We start from the raw sequence: 17671 nt of genomic DNA on the forward strand, positions 1-17671 counted from the left end.
GTCATGTAGATTTCTCATGTGTTTTCTGTGGATGCCTTTGGGTTATTTAACTCTGCCCACAGTCTGTCTAGTTATGGGAGATAGTCTCAAGAAGAAGACCTATTTTGAGTAAACTGTTTTAATAATGTCTGTGTTCCCTAGTTACTTTTAAAATCCTAGGGCTAACTGCTTTATTTTCTTAGGACAGGGATATTTGAAAGATTGTGGACAGTTAACACTGTAATATGCAGTAATACATTCATGGATATTCATGACCTACCCAGTTACAAGAATTGAAGAACCAGATGTGGCCTTTTTATCCCCCCATTAGATGGCAGTGAGCTCCAAGGGAGTCTGCCTTTTGTATTCGCAAGTAGAATCAAAGAAAACAGGTGCCTGGTTCAGTGCTCAGCACACATTGGATTGCTCTGAATCATTATAAACCAGGTCTACTCTTGGTTCATTCAGAGTGATCATAGCAAAAAAAAAAAAAAAAAAAACACACACACATTATAAATCTGTGCCTACTCCAATCAGGGAATCCTGTGTGAATTTCCTTGAGTTGGCCAATTGTCCACATATTCCTCATCATATCTTTGCACTTCTGTAAATATTGCTGACTTGGCCACTCTTGCTAAGTGTATAGTTCTTCCCCATCTTTATCCAGTTAATCTTCACTTGATAAAACAAGAACAGAGTAGGAAAAGAAGAATCAAGCATGAATTTAATAACACTTTACTCTCTACTATATTACCACAAATAGAATAAATTTCTTGACTGTGTTTGCATGGATGAAAACACCTATTACTTTGAATGGTATATTGGGCCCCATTTTTATTACTTTCTTTATTTGTTAATTAAGCACCTACTGCATGCAGAGTACTATTCAACCAGCCGAGTGTAACTAGAGAGTACTGATCTCAGTGTTCTAGGCTGCCTACTCGCTTGTGAGTAGCTTGCTCTACGTAAGACACACCTATAAGTTGTTGTCTAATGAACAGGAAGAGTTTGCTGTGAGTCAGACTCTGCAGGGGACTGGATGAATTAGAGATGGGATCTGCAACAGAGATTGGCTCTTCCCTTTTTGGCTTTGCCAGGATGTGACTATTTTTTTGGCTGGAAAATTATGGTTATTGATAGTTCTGCCAGGCTTTCATTAACCTATCTTAGAGATCTGTGATCACCTCATCTCCTTTAAGTATGAATATGAATAAGCAAGCAAGCAAGAACAAATTTTGCTAATCGTACTTACATAGTTCACAACATTAAAAACTATGTAGTGATAGACGTTGAAGAAAGGATAAAATTTTTAAAGAGGATCAACTGAAAATAGGGCTTAGCAAAAACAAACAAACAAAAAACAGTTCCTGAACAATAGATTTGACAATCTTAGATTAATACTACCAGAAATGTGGGAAAATGAAAGTAAATCTTGCACTTCATTTTAAAGTTGTAGAATAAAATTAAAAGAGAACAGATAGCAATGAAGACAACAAATAAAAATATATGTATGTATATATACTGGCAAGCAGATATATAAAATTTGAAAAATTATCCATTATAACAGGTATAATAATGATTATAATGAACATACAGTTCTGCAGAGAATCTTAAATATTCAAGAGCTATAAAAGTAAATTAATTGGTAAATATGAATGGCTAAATAACTATGTGTCACTAGCTTGTTACCACCCAAACACACATTCCTGAACAAAGCCAAAACAAATAGTGAGACACCAGTCTAAAACTTCTGAGTATAAGTCTTTGCCACGCAGAGATTGCTCTAGAGAAGGTTAGCCATGTCCCACTCCCCCATACTCTCTTCATTCTCAAGGAAGGGTTTTATTCAGAGGTAAGAATTGTCCCTTGTAATGTGATATTTTTGGAGATTTTCTGGCCCTTCAAATAAGACGTGTAAGATTTCATGAGATAGTCTGAGATGATTAGAAGATATAACTGATTTGACTTTTTGGTGACTTGCTTCCACCTGCCCCTTCCTTTAATGCTTTGAAGTAAGGTCTGGAGATTAATGGTTTATAATCTGTATATAAGCAGTACAAACCTGTCTGTCAGACTTACTTTTCCTTTGGTCACAGATTCACAAATGCTGGTTTTAGGGACTTCTGGTAAAATGAGATTTCAATACTTGAAATGCAAGTTTCTGTCAAACAAGGAGATAAATATGTAATAAATTATTTCATCAAGGAACGTATGAATGCCCAGCCTAGCTCTTGCAGTCTATTTTATAAAAGAAATTCAACAAATTGTTAAAACCCTCAAAAAGGTCCATATGAGAAAGTAATGTGTTTTATTCAGGAGGTTTACCAAGTGAGTTAACCTTTAATATATGTTATTTTGAATGTGTGTGTGTGAATTGAGTTGCAGGAAGATTGGAGCTTTTTTGACAAAGGGTGTGTCTTAGAGCTGGCATTGGAACTGGCGTCTGTGCCTGCTTTGCTTCTAGAGATGGGAAAGCTAATGGTTTATGGTTTTCACAAGATGAAAGGTCCCTTGTAATAAATCTTTTTTGAATTTTGTTTTGTAGGGGGGTACGTTAAAAGCAGTAAAATCTTCCAAAGGAAAGAAGAAGAGAGAGAGCATAGAGGGGAAAGATGGCCGGAGGAGAAAAAGTGCTTCGGACTCTGGGTGTGACCCTGCATCAAAGAAATTAAAAGGAGACAGGGGTGAAGTAGACAGTAATGGGAGCGATGGAGGTGAGGCAAGCCGAGGGCCCTGGAAAGGAGGGAATGCCAGTGGAGAGCCAGGGCTGGATCAGAGAGCCAAGCAGCCACCATCTACATTTGTCCCCCAGATTAACCGCAACATTCGCTTTGCCACTTACACCAAAGAAAACGGCAGGACTCTGGTGGTGCAGGATGAGCCTGTAGGTGGGGACACACCTGTACCTTTCACTCCATATTCTACAGCCGCAGGTCAGACACCTTTGGCCCCAGAGGTGGGTGGAACCGAAATCAAAGAGGCAGGAAAAACACTGGAACAAGTTGGCCAGGGAATGGTGGCTTCAGCTGTGGTCACTACCGCCAGCTCCACGCCAACCACAGTGAGGATCTCAGACACTGGCCTTACAGCTGGGACTGGGCCGGAAAAACAGAAAGGCAGCTGGTCGCAGGCCTCAGGAGAGGTGAGTTGCTTCAGGGGCAGATTTGCAAGATTTGGGGTCACTCTTTCACGCTTCTATGTTAACACACTAGAATACATCCCAAATGCCACAGGGAAGCAATATTTCCTAGATGTGCTGAAATTATACTCTGGATAGTCCTTTACTGCTCATACGCAAATGCGTATGTTTTAGTAACTTCTTCAGCTCTTAAAAAGTTACCTGAACAATTAGTCTCATCAAAAATTGATTATACAATACAACCCAATGTAATGAGATGTTAAAATAGACCTGGTGGGGGATCTTTTAACTTGAGTTATCTATTTAGTTCACATAGTGATTGAGCCTCCACCAGACCTATGAGAGGTAAGATTAATGAATTACAGTGTTGGTGATAGTGAACACTTTGATTATGGCTATGTGTACAAGCTGTTATTCTGTTTTCAGTTCATCATTTTCTGTGATATTTTCCCTTGAGGCTAGGTTGCTTTCCATCATGTGGTAGGGCCATAAAGGTTTGTTTTGGAAAATTTTATGGCATTAATCTCAAGTAGCTAGTTTACTGTTACCCTGTTGTTCATTTGATTTGCATACATTGTTGCTAAAATGAAACTTTGCTTAAGAGTAATTTAACATCAGTTTGGCTCCCCAGTTGAAACTTGAAACAATATCAAAATCACTTGTAGTCTTATTGACTAATTTTGATCACCAGAGTGTGGTTTATGGGGCTAGCCTTATTTTTTTTCCCCAAAAGGGACTATTAACTTGAGCTAAAATATAAACTACAAAGATGAAATGTGTAACGATAATTAAAAAATTATATATAGGAAACTACTGTGTGCCAAATAGTGTATATAATAAAATAAATAAATGAAATCCCTGTTTGAAGGCGCTTACGTCCTAAAATGAAACCATTTCAGCTATGAAGATGCCAGATAAAGTATGGCATATACATTTCATCGGATTTTTCCTCCTCTGCACATGAACATGGTAATCCCTAGTGAATAGGGATGGGGAGGGAAATGGTACGTCCAGCCAGAAGAGGAGAAGGCCTGTAAATGTGAATTTGACAGTGTTTATGGTTTGCCCTCTGTCATTGACCAGTATTCCCAAGAGAATCAAGCGAGGATTTTTATGTGGATTTCCTGTATGTGTAAGGCATCATGTGCCTGAGTTATTTAAAATCAACTCCATGTCAAAGACAGTGTGAATGTCAATGAGGCTTACAAAGTAGATCAAATTTTATATGCTTTGAGAAGAGATTCCCTGAAAACTGCTGTTATTGAAGCGACAAAGCTGAGTAGATGAAATGTAGATTCAAAAGTATTTCTTGTGAACAGGTTGGAGAAATTTCTGAGACAGTCATTTTGCTAATGTTTCAACTTGACTCTTCTCCAGGGATATGATTTAAAAGTACAGAAATGAATGCTTCTATTACAAAGCCTAATGTACAATAAGGACATAGCCATCAGGAAACTTCTTGTCCTAAAAATTGAGTTCAAATCAGTTTGTCATCACTCTGTTATAAGGAAAGGATTTGGAATTTAATCATTTGAAGGAAAATGAAAGGCCATCCAAATTATTTTTCATTCATGTGTGTATTTTTAAAGGGTAACTTTAGTAGTGTAACATGAGCTACCCATGCCAGTTCCTTGCAGTCATGCAGGTGTCAAGGCTCCTGGCCAAATCCTGCAACAGCAGAACCTCAGGCCTCTGTCTGTCTGTTCTCATCTCTGTTTTGGGGAAGGGGTTTAAGTCAGTGCTTATTGGTTAGTGGGAAGAAAATGAATTTTAATTTTTTAACTCTAAAGTGTTTGAAGCCATCTCAGTAGCAGATGTCAATTGGAGGCTGGCCATAAATAGGCTGCCTGGTGTTTATACCTCTGCATCATTCTCAAAAGAGAGCCTGAATGTTGATTCCTCTTGCATATTTAAAAAATAACCAATAAATTAAAACTCTTTTAAAAAAATCTTTTGTTTAGCTTGGTTAGTTCTTTTTAATTAGAGTAAAATACACATAACACTGCTCTCGCCTGTTTTCCTGATAGACTGTATGTTTGTTTTGTTTTGTTTTTAAGAGTTATTTATTTATTTGAAAGAGTTACAGAGAGGGAGAGGCAGAGAGAAGTCTTCTATCAGCTGGTTCACCCCCCAATGGCCAGGGCTGGGTGAGACTGAAGCCAGGAGCCAGGAGCTTTATATGGGGCTACCACATGGATATAGGAGCCCAAAGGCTTGGGCCATCTTGTATTGCTTTCCCAGGTGTGTTAACAGGGAGCTGGCTGAAAAGTGAAGCAGCTGGGACTTCATCTGGTGCCCATATGGAACACTAGCACTGCAAGCAGAGGCTTTACTTGCTGTGCACAGCACCAGCCCCTTTTGGTTGTTGAACTCTTTTATTTAGTAGAGCCATTGAGCCTTTGACTATAATGTAGCTTAAAAATGTTATCTCAGAAAATAAATATTAAGTTGAAAAAATAGGGGCCGGCATTGTGGTGTACTGGGTTAAGCTGCCTCCTGCAGTGCTGGCATCCCATATGGGCACCGGTTCAAGACCCAGCTGCTCCACTTCCAATCCAGCTCTCTGCTATCGCCTGGGAAAGCAGTAGAAAATGGCCCAAGTCCTTGGGCCCCTGCACCCGTGTGGGAGACCTGGAAGAAGCTCCTGGCTCCTGGCTTTGGATTGGCGCAGCTCCAGAGTTGCAGCCAATTGAGGAGTGAACCAGTGGATGGAAGACCTCTCTCTCTGACTGCCTCTCCTTCTCTCTTTGTGTAACTCTGACTTTCAAATTAAATAAATAAATCTTTTTAAAAATGAATACACATAGGATTTCCCATTTTAACCAATTTTTAGAAGATTGATTTATTTGAAAAGCAGAGTTAGGGATGTAGAGAAGGAGAGAAGGAGAGAGAGAGAGAGAAAGAAAGAAACAAACATGCGTGCATGAAAGAGAGTGAGTTACCTTCCATCCACTGGTTCACTTCCTAAATGGCCAGGACAGGGCTGGGCCAGGCTAAAGCCAGGAGCCTGGAACTCCATCCAGGGATCCCACATAGGTGGCAGGGGTCCAGGCACTTGGGTCATCTTCTGCTGTTTTTCCAGACAGATTAGCAGGGAGCTGGATCACAAGTGCAGTAGCTGGGGGGGCGGTGCCATGGCATAGTGGGTAAAGCTGCTGCCTGCAGTGCTGGGATTCCCTTATGGGTGCCGGTTCAAGTCCCAGCTGCTCCACTTCCTATCCAGTCTCTGCTATGGCCTGGAAAAGCAATGGAAGATGGCCCAAGAGTTCTTGGGCCCCTGCACCTACATGGGAAGACCTGGAGGGAAGCTCCTGGCTCCTGACTCCTGGCTCCTGGCTTCAGATCAGCACAGCTTTGGCCATTGCGACCAGTTGGGGAGTGAGCCAGCAGATGGAAGACCTCTCTTTTTTGTTTTTTTTTCTTTTTTTGACAGGCAGAGTTAGACAGTGAGAGAGAGAGAGAAACAGAGAGAAAGGTCTTCCTTTTTCCATTGGTTCACCCCCCAAGTGGCCGCTTTGGCAGCGTGTTGCGGCCGGCGTGCTGCGCTGATCCGAAGCCAGGAACCAGGTGCTTCCTCCTGGTCTCCCATGTGGGTGCAGGGCCCAAGGACCTGGGCCATCCTTCACTGCCCTCCTGTGCCACAGCAGAGAGCTGGCCTGGAAGAGGAGCAACCGGGACAGAATCTGGCGCCCCAACCGGGACTAGAACCTGGGGTGCCGGCGCTGCGGGCAGAGGATTAGCCTAGTGAGCCATGGCGCCAGCCGGAAGACCTCTCTTTCTCTCTGCCTCTCCTTCTCTCTCTGTGTAATTCTGACTTTAAAATAAATAAATGAATCTTAAAAAGAAATGGAATAGCTGGACTCAAACTGATGCTCATATAAGATACTGGCAGTGCAGGCCAACACTTCTCCCACTACTGCACACCATTGACTCTCACTATTTTAACCATTTTAAAGTGTGCAATTCTGTTAAATTTCATGTATACACACTGATAAAATCATCACCACTATCTGGTTCCAGGAATTTTCATCATCCCAGAAGGAAACCCCCATATTCATTAAGCACCATGGAATAATTTTTATTTCTAATATTTTGAAATTTCTTTTTAGGGATATTATCCTCTACTACTTGAAAGTTAATTTTTATAGTAATCTGATTGACAAGTCAAGTGCTAGGATCTGAATTTTATTTAATTAAGTATTAAGTAAGAGCTCATATATATCTATGGTTATCTCTCTGTGTATATGTATTGGGGTCTATAATATATGTGGAAGTGTCCTATATCCACATAATCATTCACATGTAAAAGTTAACGTTTTATTTTTTTAAAAAATTGATTGATTGATTTGAAAGGCAGAGTTACAGGGAGGCAGAGGCAGAGAGAGCAGAAAGGTCTTCCATGCATTCATTCATTCCGCAGATGGCCATAGCAGTCGCAGCTGGGCCAGTCTGAAGCCAGAGGCCAGGAGCTTCTTCTGGGTCTCCTATGTGGCTGCTGGGGCCCAAGCACTTGGCCCATAGACTACTGCTTTCCCAGGCCATAGCAGAGAGCTGAATCTGAAGTAGAGCAGCAAGGACTTGAACTTGCGCTCATTTGGGATGCTGGCACTGCAGGCAGCAGTTTTATCTGCTACACCACAGCACCGGCCCCCAAATTTAACATTTTCAAGGTAAAAGGGAAGGAAGGTGTTTTATCATTTCATTATCCAGTTATACTGTATTTTTATTTGGCAGATATTGACAGTCTATACATTTCACCTCCAGAGTCTTGTTAACTCCTAGTTACAATAAAAGGTCTCAATAAATAGTATGTTTTCCTTTGACTTAGTATTGTTAAATATAATATTAATCAAGATTCAACTTTTAGGTTAACTTGAACCCATAAATGGATGGCTTCATTCCATAAGGAACCATCTTGTGGAATTCCAAATTAATTAAGAGAATATATTAATATGCTTATCATGGGACTAAAGTCACTTTTTATAAGATGGGCAGTTTTTAGTAGCTTAAATAAATCATTTACTAATAGCTTTTAAGGTCATTGAAATAGATTGCTCTTTCCAACTGTCTCTAGGTGTATTTTAAATTAAAAATTGTGCATGTTCAGGAACCCTTTCCCACAGTTCCCTAGTGGAGTCTCTCGACTTTGTAATACTATGGATACCAAGAAGCTGCCGCCACAACCTAAAACCATGCCAGCCAACTGGGTAACAGCCAAGGGAGTGGCAGGATGAATGACATCTTGCTATTTCTGGCTCCCCTTGCTAAAGATGCCCTCTCTGTGGTCTTTGGCAGATTTCTTCCCCATTGCTGGTAAAATCCAGTTCCAAGAACAAATCTGTGGAAATGTGACAGAGAAAAGTTAACCGTCTGACAAGAAATGTTGATCCAGCAATAGCTAGGTCAAGCAAAGAGATCTTTAGGTCATCCTGAGTAGCCAGCATCACTAACTCAAGCTGTCTTCCTTTCAGAATTCAAGAAATTCTATTTTGGCCTCTTCTGGATTTGGAGCATCCCTCCCAAGTTCTTCACAACCTTTGACTTTTGGAGGTGGAAGGAGTCAATCCAATGGAGTTCTAGCCACAGAGAACAAACCTTTGGGCTTTTCTTTTGGCTGTAGCCCTGCACCAGAGTCTCAGAAAGATTCTGATCTCTCCAAAAACTTGTTTTTTCAATGCATGTCCCAAACTTTACCCACCAGTAACTACTTCACTACGGTTTCAGAGAGTTTGGCTGATGATTCCTCTAGTCGGGACTCATTCAAACAAAGCCTTGAGAGCCTGAGCTCAGGCCTGTGTAAGGGCAGATCCGCTCTTGGAGCAGACACTAAGCCAGGCTCTAAGGCCGGCAGCTCTGTGGACCGGAAAGTGCCTGCAGAGTCCATGCCTACCCTCACTCCAGCCTTCCCGAGGAGCCTCCTAAATAACCGTACCCCAGAGAGTCATGAAAATCTATTTTTACAGCCCCCCAAACTGTCCCGAGAAGAGCCTTCTAACCCTTTCCTGGCATTTGTGGAGAAAGTCGAACATAGCCCTTTCAGCAGCTTTGCATCTCAGGCATCGGGTAGCTCTTCCTCTGCTACCACTGTCACCTCCAAGGCAGCACCCAGCTGGTCCGAGTCTCACTCTGCAGATTCGGCGTCTTTAGCAAAGAAGAAAACCCTCTTCATTACAACTGACTCCTCCAAGCTGGTGTCTGGTGTTCTCGGCTCAGCTCTTACCAGTGGGGGCCCAACCCTCTCTGCCATGGGCAATGGCCGCTCCAGCTCTCCCACCAGCAGCCTCACCCAGCCCATTGAGATGCCTACTCTCTCCTCCAGCCCCACAGAGGAGAGGCCAACTGTGGCTCCTGGGCAGCAGGACAATCCCCTCCTCAAAACCTTTAGTAACGTCTTTGGCAGGCACTCAGGCGGCTTTCTGTCCTCCCCGGCAGATTTTTCACAGGAGAACAAAGCTCCTTTTGAAGCTGTGAAAAGGTTCTCACTGGATGAGCGAAGCTTGGCTTGCAGACAGGACTCGGACTCCAGCACCAACAGTGACCTGTCAGATTTGAGCGATTCTGAGGAGCAGCTGCAGGCCAAGACTGGCCTGAAGGGGATTCCGGAGCACCTGATGGGGAAACTGGGCCCCAATGGGGAACGCAGTGCTGAGCTATTGCTGGGCAAAGGCAAAGGAAAGCAGGCCCCCAAGGGCCGGCCTCGGACCGCCCCCCTGAAAGGTGATCCTGCTGGGGCTGTACATGGGCTTTGCATGGCATTAGCTTCCAATGCCTGTTGTGCTCTTGTGCAAAAGAGGCCGTCGCTTTGGTGGAAAGTTCTATAATCTCATGGAATTACAGAGCCAAAAGGGCCCAGCAGAGAGGCCCCTCATCAGACCTGGTTTAGGGCAGGATTGCATCTAAATCAGCACTCTAGGAGGGATATCTGTCCCATATAATGATAATCCCACAGAAGAGGACTCTTGATCTTTGTCATTGTGTTACTTTTGGTCAGAAACTATTTCCTTGTGTTTATCTTAGCCCTTTTTTCTTCGCCTTGGCCCATCGATTTTAACTTACTTCGGAGGCATTATTGACAACTGGTCTCCATTTCCACATAGCAGCTTTTTGTAGAACTGATGAAGCAAAGAGAATCCCCCTCAGATTGCTCCCTTGTGAAACACACATAAGGATTTTGACACCTCTCCCATCAACTTTCTCTGATGTGAGATTATAGTCCAAAAGTGTGCAAGAGAAAATCTGGAGGTAAAATTAGCTGTTTTCATTAGGAATCTGTATCCTATGGGAGCTAAAGATTAATTAACAGAATAGCCAGATCCTGAGAGACTAAAGGCTTCTGTCCCCTTGGCTTTTTAATATTTACAGTCAGAGTTTTGTGCAGTGGGCCACTTCCCACAAATTCTTCATGTACTGTAGTTCCCAGTTAAGGGCTCCTTGTTCCCGTTCTGGGTCCCTACTGAGTACATGCCCAAGTAGTGCAGTAAAGAGTAGCTTAGATCAGGGCAAATGTCTTTCCCTAAGAGGACATCTTATTGGGCTCTATTTTTCCTCTCATGACATCCTCTTCTCCCTCCCTTGCCACAGTTGGCCAGTCAGTGCTGAAAGATGTGAGCAAAGTGAAGAAGCTGAAGCAGTCTGGAGAGCCCTTCCTGCAGGATGGGTCATGCATCAATGTGGCGCCTCACCTGCACAAGTGTCGTGAGTGTCGCCTGGAGCGGTATCGGAAGTTTAAGGAACAGGAGCAAGATGATTCTACTGTAGCCTGCCGCTTTTTTCACTTCCGGAGGTACCCAGACTCCTCTCTTTGCCTCCATTCCCAGTTTTTGTTAGTGACGCATATTCTTCAATTCTTCTCTGAATTTGTAAATATCTCACCGTCTTCCTCCTCACTTTCCTTTACCCATTTGCTTCAAGTATTTGCCAAAACTCTGTAGTTTAGTAGTTTGGATTTTGAAGTGACATGTGGCTTTGTCCTCGGAGAATGGAAGTTGAGCAGTCTTAGTTACAGCCGTAGTTCAGAGTAGCAGATCAAAGGGAGCACAGGGGTCAGTTGCAGTAAAGTACAATAGAGTGATGAAAGCCTGCCGTAGAAGTTCTCTGACTCCTCCCTACTCAGTGGAATAGGAAGTGAGGGCCTTGTGGAGTGATAAATATTGGAGATTTGAAAAGAAAGAAGGTAGGAAGCAGTTATCCAGGAGAGGGAGTGCACCAGGAAACCAGACTGTCAGGCAATATTATGGGCTTGCCTGAGGTAGGTGGATGTCAGTGTATAAAGTGTGAGACATTAATGTCTTTATTTCTGTCACATTCAGTGCCATAGGGGCAGGTGTAAAACAGATGGATAAAAAAACTGATAATTTTGGTCACAGCTTCTTAAAGAATTGAAACCTACTGAGTGTTAACAAGCTTTTCTATTAGCAAAGAACAGAGTTGGTCCTCTGCATGCATTAACTCTCCATACATATGGGTTCTGCATCCACAGATTCAACCATGGATTGAAAATAGATTTAAGCCAACAACATTGATAAATGAACATGCAGAGACTTTTTTCTTGTCATTATTCCTTAAACAATATAGTATTAAAAACTATTTCCATAGCATTTACATTGTATTAGATATTGTAAGTAATCTGGAAATAATTTAAAATACACAGGAGGATGTATTGGTTAAATGCAAACTATGCAATTTTACCTAAGGGATTTGAGCATCTACGAATTTATCTCAAGTATCTCACATATGTTTTATATCACATGCTGAGGAGAGCTAGAACCAGTCCCCAAGGGATGACTGTACTGTGTTGGTTAAATATGGTGAAAATTCTTAGCTTGATTACTATTAAGTATCATTTTAGGTTCTAGTATTTTAGATGCATGTTAGTTTGCATTGCTTGTGCAGTTGGCCCTTGGTATCCGCAGCTAATGCATCTACAGATTCAGCCAACTATAAAAAATAGATCTGTGATGAACATGCAGAGATTTTTTTCTTATTGTGCCCCAAACAATACAGTGTAACAACTGTTTACATAGCATAGACATTGTATTAGGAATTAGAAACAATCTGGAGATGAGTTAAAGCATGTAGGAAGATATATACAGGTCCTATGCACATACTATACCCTTTTATACAAGGGATTGAGCATCCCAGAAATGGAAGGGAATGCCCTGGAATCAGTCCCCCGGGATACCAAAGGATTACTGTGTTTTCACTGTCTGCTTTCCTGTCTCAGGTTGATCTTCACTCGAAAGGGGGTACTTCGTGTGGAGGGATTTCTAAGCCCTCAGCAAAGTGATCCTGATGCCATGAACCTGTGGATTCCCTCTTCCTCCCTAGCAGAAGGGATAGACCTAGAGACCTCAAAATACATCCTGGCCAATGTTGGGGACCAGTTCTGCCAGCTTGTAATGTCTGAGAAGGAGGCTATGATGATGGTGGAACCACACCGTAAGGACCCTCTTGCTTGTCTTCCAGGAACTCCCACTTTGAAACTTTGATTTTCTTTTACCTAAAGGAGGATTGGGAGAAGTGGCAGGTGGCATTTTTTGTGGATGAATGAAAGCTTCAAGACTTCTCTTTGTACCAGCCTGTAGCAGAGGCTTTAACTGTATCCAACAGACCTCATTCAGTCTTAGACAGTTGGGTGCGGTTTGCCCTAAATATTTTCAGTTTGCTTTGAACCAGTTTCAGTAAACAGTACCCTATGATTTCTGAATAAATGAAGTTCTAATGCGTGCCGTGTTTCACAGGAGAACCCACATTATTCAGACATTGATCATATTTCCATGTCTATAAGCTACTACTCCCTTTTCCAAACCAAGAAAAAATTATACCACGAAATTACACCCTAAATTTCAGGAGAAGAATCCTCTTATCTCAAACTACCCAGTGGGAAATTTTATAGTATCTTGCTTATTAACATGTAGCATTAATTCTCTGTGGACCCTAGGTTAAATCATATTCTCATAAACCCTTATAATACTAGAACAGCTTGAGTGTGGAATTGGGGTCTTTTGCTGCTTGTTAGGATGGCTAATACCTGAACTTCATTCTCTGTCCACCAGAGAAAGTGGCGTGGAAGCGAGCTGTGCGCGGTGTACGGGAGATGTGTGATGTCTGTGAAACAACTCTCTTCAACATCCACTGGGTCTGTCGCAAATGTGGATTTGGGGTCTGCCTTGACTGTTACCGGCTAAGGAAAAGCCGTCCACGCAGTGGTGAGCATATGTTGTCCTATGTTGATTCTAAAGGTAACTTTGTAGGTATGTGTCAGTCGAATTATGGCACTTGGAAATTGAAGCAAGAATGGGCATGATTACTTTTTGTGTCTATAGATACCTCTATTCTGGACTTAACTGTATAGCTTCACTGTTTTATTGTTAAGACCTTAAGATTGCCATTACTTTGCCTAACTGGGAAGGCTAAAATAAGCCAAGAAGAAAGATTTATTTATTTATTTTAAAGGCAGAGTTACAGAGAGAGAGATCATTTATCCCCTCGTTCACTCCCCAAATGGCCATAATAGCTTGAGCTGGGCCCATCCAATCTGAAGCTAGGAGCCAGGAACTTCCTCTGGGTTTCCCACATAAATGCAGAGCCCCAGTAACTTGGATCATCTTCCCCTGCTTTCCCAGGCACATTCTCAGGGAACTGGATCAGAAGTGGAGCTGCCAGAACTCAAACTGGTGCCAGTATGGGATGGCAGCACCACAGGTGGCAGCTTTACTTGCTATGCCATAGCACTTGCCCCAAGAATATCTCATCTTCCTTTTTAAAAAATATCTTTATAGAGAGATAATTCACGTACCATAAAATTCACCTTTTTACTTATTTATTTGAAAGGCAGATAGAGAAGACAGATCTTCTACTTGCTGCACTCCCCAAATGGCCATAACCCGTGGGTGAATTTTGAGCCAAGCCAAACACAGTAGCTGGGAACTCAATCCAAGTACCCCATGTGGGAGGCAGGTACCCAAGTACTGAGCCATAGCCTACTGCCTCCCAGGCTGTGCTTTAGCAGGAAGATGTATCAGAAGTTCAGTCAGGAGTTGAATTTAGACACTCAGATATGAGATGCCAGAGTCCCAAGCAGCATATTAAACTGCTTCATGAAATACCTACCCCACAGTTCACCTTTTTAAAATATACAGTCAGTGGTTTAATTCACAAAGTTCTACAACCATCACAAATATCTAATTCTATTTTCATCACCCCCCTCAAAAACTTTGTACCCGTTAGCAGCCATTCCCCAACCTTCTTTACCCAATCCTTGGTAACTACTGATTACTTTTTGTGTCTATAGATACCTCTATTCTGGACTTATCATATCAATGGAATCATGCAATATTTGGCCTCTTTTACTCAGCATAATGTTTTTTATTTATTTATTTTTTATTTATTTATTTATTTTTTTTGACAGGCAGAGTGGACAGTGAGAGAGAGAGACAGAGAGAAAGGTCTTCCTTTGCCGTTGGTTCACCCTCCAATGGCCGCTGCGGCCAGCGCGCTGCGGCCGGCGCACCGCGCTGATCCGATGGCAAGAGCCAGGAGCCAGGTGCTTTTCCTGGTCTCCCATGGGGTGCAGGGCCCAAGCACCTGGGCCATCCTCCACTGCACTCCCTGGCCACAGCAGAGAGCTGGCCTGGAAGAGGGGTAACCGGGACAGAATCCGGCGCCCCGACCGGGACTAGAACCCGGTGTGCCGGCGCCGCAAGGCGGAGGATTAGCCTAGTGAGCCGCGGCGCCGGCCTTATTTATTTATTTTGACAGGCAGAGTGGACAGTGAGGGAGAGAGAGACAGAGAGAAAGGTCTTCCTTTGCCGTTGGTTCACCCTTCAGTGGCCGCCGTGGCCAGCGCGCTGTGGCCGGCGCACCGCGCTGATCCGATGGCAGGAGCCAGGTACTTTTCCTGGTCTCCCATGGGGTGGAGGGCCCAAGGACTTGCGCCATCCTCCACTGCACTCCCTGGCCACAGCAGAGAGCTGGCCTGGAAGAGGGGCAACCGGGACAGAATCCGGGGCCCCGACCTGGACTAGAACCCGGTGTGCTGGCGCCACTAGGTGGAGGATTAGCCTAGTGAGCCGTGGCGCCGGCCACTCAGCATAATGTTTTAAAGTTTCATCCGTGTTATATAGCACATATCAGTAATCCATTCCTTTGTACTGCAGGTAATATGCCATAATACAGACACACTCAATTTTTTTCATCAGTTGATGGCTATTTAGATTGTCTCCACTTTGGGGTATTATAAATAATGCCATTGTTAGTCAGCGCCACGGCTCACTTGGCTAATCCTCCGCCTGCGGCACTGGCACCCCGGGTTCTAGTCCTGGTTGGGGCGCCAGATTCTGTCCCAGTTGTTCCTCTTCCAATCCAGCTCTCTGCTGTGGCCTGGTAAGGTTGTGGAGGATGGCCTAAGTGCTTGGGCCCTGCACCCGCATAGGAGATCAGGAAGAAGCACCTGGCTCCTGACTTCGGATCGGTGCAGCGTGCCAGCCTTAGCAGCCATTTGGGGGGTGAACCAATGGAAGGAAGACCTTTCTTTCTCTTTCTCTCACTGTCTAACTCTGCCTATCAATAAATAAATAAATAATGCCATTGTAAATATTTGTATCCAAGTTTTTTTTTCTGTGTCCTTGAAGATTTATTTTAACTATTTGAAAGCCGCAATGACAAAGAAAGAGCCATAGACAGAGGATTTTCCATTTGCTGATTGACTCCCCAAATGGCCTCAATGGCCAGGACTGTGCCAGGCCATAGCCAGTAGCCAGGAACTCCTTCTGGGTCTCTCATGTGTGGCTAGGGCCCCAAATATTTGGGCCATCTTCCTTTTCCCAGGCACATTAATAGGGAGCTGGATTAGAAGCAAGGCAGTTGGAACATGAACTAGTGCTCTGATATGGCATGCCAACATCACAGGTGGTGGCTTAATCTACTCTGCCACAATGCTAGCCTCTTTGTGCAGGTTTTTGTGTGGACATGTGTTTGCAGTTCTTGGTTTTATGCCTAACAATGGAATTGCTGGGTCATATAATGGTTCTACATTCAAGCTTTTGAGGAACTGCCAAATTGCATTCCAAAGTAGCTGCACCATTTTTCAATACCACCAGAATGTATGAGGGCTCCAATTTTCCTATATTCACGCCAACACTTGTCATTCTTTGTCTTTTTGTTAGACTTCATACTGTTTGTGAAATAGCATCTCTTTGTGGTTTTGACTTACATTTCCCTGATGACTAATGATGTTTATTTTTATTTGTTTTCATCTGCTTAAAAGACAGAAACAGAGAAAAATATATCCACTGGTTCACTCCTCAGATGTCTGCAACATCCAGGGCTGGGCCACACTGAACCAGCAGCCTGTAACTCCATTTGAGTATCTCATTAGGGTGGCAGGCACCCAAGTACTTGAGTCAGGATCTGCCGCCTCCCAGGATGCATTAGCAGGAAGCTAGATTGGAAACAGAGTAGCTAGGACTTGAACCAGCACTCCAAATAGGATGTGGGCACCCCAGGCAGCAGCTTAACTTGCTGCCCCACAACACCCTGTTGTGAAGTATATTTTCATGTGCTTATTGTTCATTTGTTTATTTTTTCTGGAGAATGTCTACTCAGATTCTTTGTTTCTTTTGGTTACTGATTTATCTTATTACATGCCAACAGTCCTTGCCCCTTGATCTTCTCATTCTTCCTTCAGACATACAGTGTGACCATTATAACAGTGATTTATTTAAGATGTATTTTTTTGAAAGGTAAAGTCACCGAGATACAGAAGGAGAGACAGAGAGAGAGAGAGATCATCCATTCGCTGCTTTACTCCCTAAATGGCCACATGGTTAGGCCTGTGCTAGGCCGAAACCAGGAGGCAAGAGCTTCTGTGTCTCCCATGTAGGTACACGGCCCCAAGGACTTGGGCCATCCTCTGCTGATTACCCAGGTGCATTAACGAGGAGCTCGATTAAAAGTGTAGCAGTCAGGACTCGAACCAGCACCCATATGGGTTGCCAGCACTGCAGGCCATGGCTTAACCTGCTGCTCTACAGCACCGGCCCCAGCAGTGATTTATTTAGAGCTTAGGCTGCTAGAATTTGAAAGCTACTTCTGTGACATCTTGTTAGACCAACTATGGTATCTTAACCCCTCAGAATCTCAATTTCCTTGTCTGTAAAACAAAGGTAATTCCATTACTTCCCTTACAAAATTGTTGTTATATTGTATAAAGAGTGATTAGTAAAAAACATGACTATACACGACACATTCCATAAATATTAGCTGTTAGAATTCTTCCATTCCTCCTGTTTGACCCCTCTGCCATGATCAAGAAGTATACTAGGTAAAATATATGAAACTACAGTTTGAAACATTGGGCAATAGGGAATATGATCTGTGAGAGAAAGGAGACAAGGTGAGCCCTGCAATTGCCCTGGCTTACTGCCTAGAGTCAATTTGCAGGCTTCAGCAAAAGAAAAGGGAACTAAAACAGCCTGGCAACCTCAGAGTTGAGACAGAGATCAGAGTTTGAGAAGAATCAGAGTCCAGAAAAACTAGGAACTGCCCAGAGAG

The 17671-nt window shown here is 43.1% G+C and overlaps 1 protein-coding gene across 2 annotated transcripts in view; it reads left to right on the forward strand.

The window, feature by feature from the left end:
* The window catches only part of KDM3B (lysine demethylase 3B), an 83741-nt gene that overhangs the window by 32991 nt on the left and 33079 nt on the right, over positions 1 to 17671 (forward strand). Inside the window, exons 7-11 of one of the 2 annotated variants that reach the window (XM_008255093.4) lie at positions 2525 to 3121; positions 8590 to 9835; positions 10700 to 10901; positions 12342 to 12556; positions 13174 to 13326. In XM_008255093.4, the coding sequence (XP_008253315.1) occupies positions 2525 to 3121; positions 8590 to 9835; positions 10700 to 10901; positions 12342 to 12556; positions 13174 to 13326 (2413 nt within the window). The remainder of the gene's footprint in view (positions 1 to 2524; positions 3122 to 8589; positions 9836 to 10699; positions 10902 to 12341; positions 12557 to 13173; positions 13327 to 17671) is intronic. The other variant, XM_017341086.3, reaches the window with a different exon arrangement.

This window comes from Oryctolagus cuniculus, chromosome 6, assembly GCF_964237555.1.
Source record: "Oryctolagus cuniculus chromosome 6, mOryCun1.1, whole genome shotgun sequence".
Classification (NCBI taxonomy): domain Eukaryota; kingdom Metazoa; phylum Chordata; class Mammalia; order Lagomorpha; family Leporidae; genus Oryctolagus; species Oryctolagus cuniculus.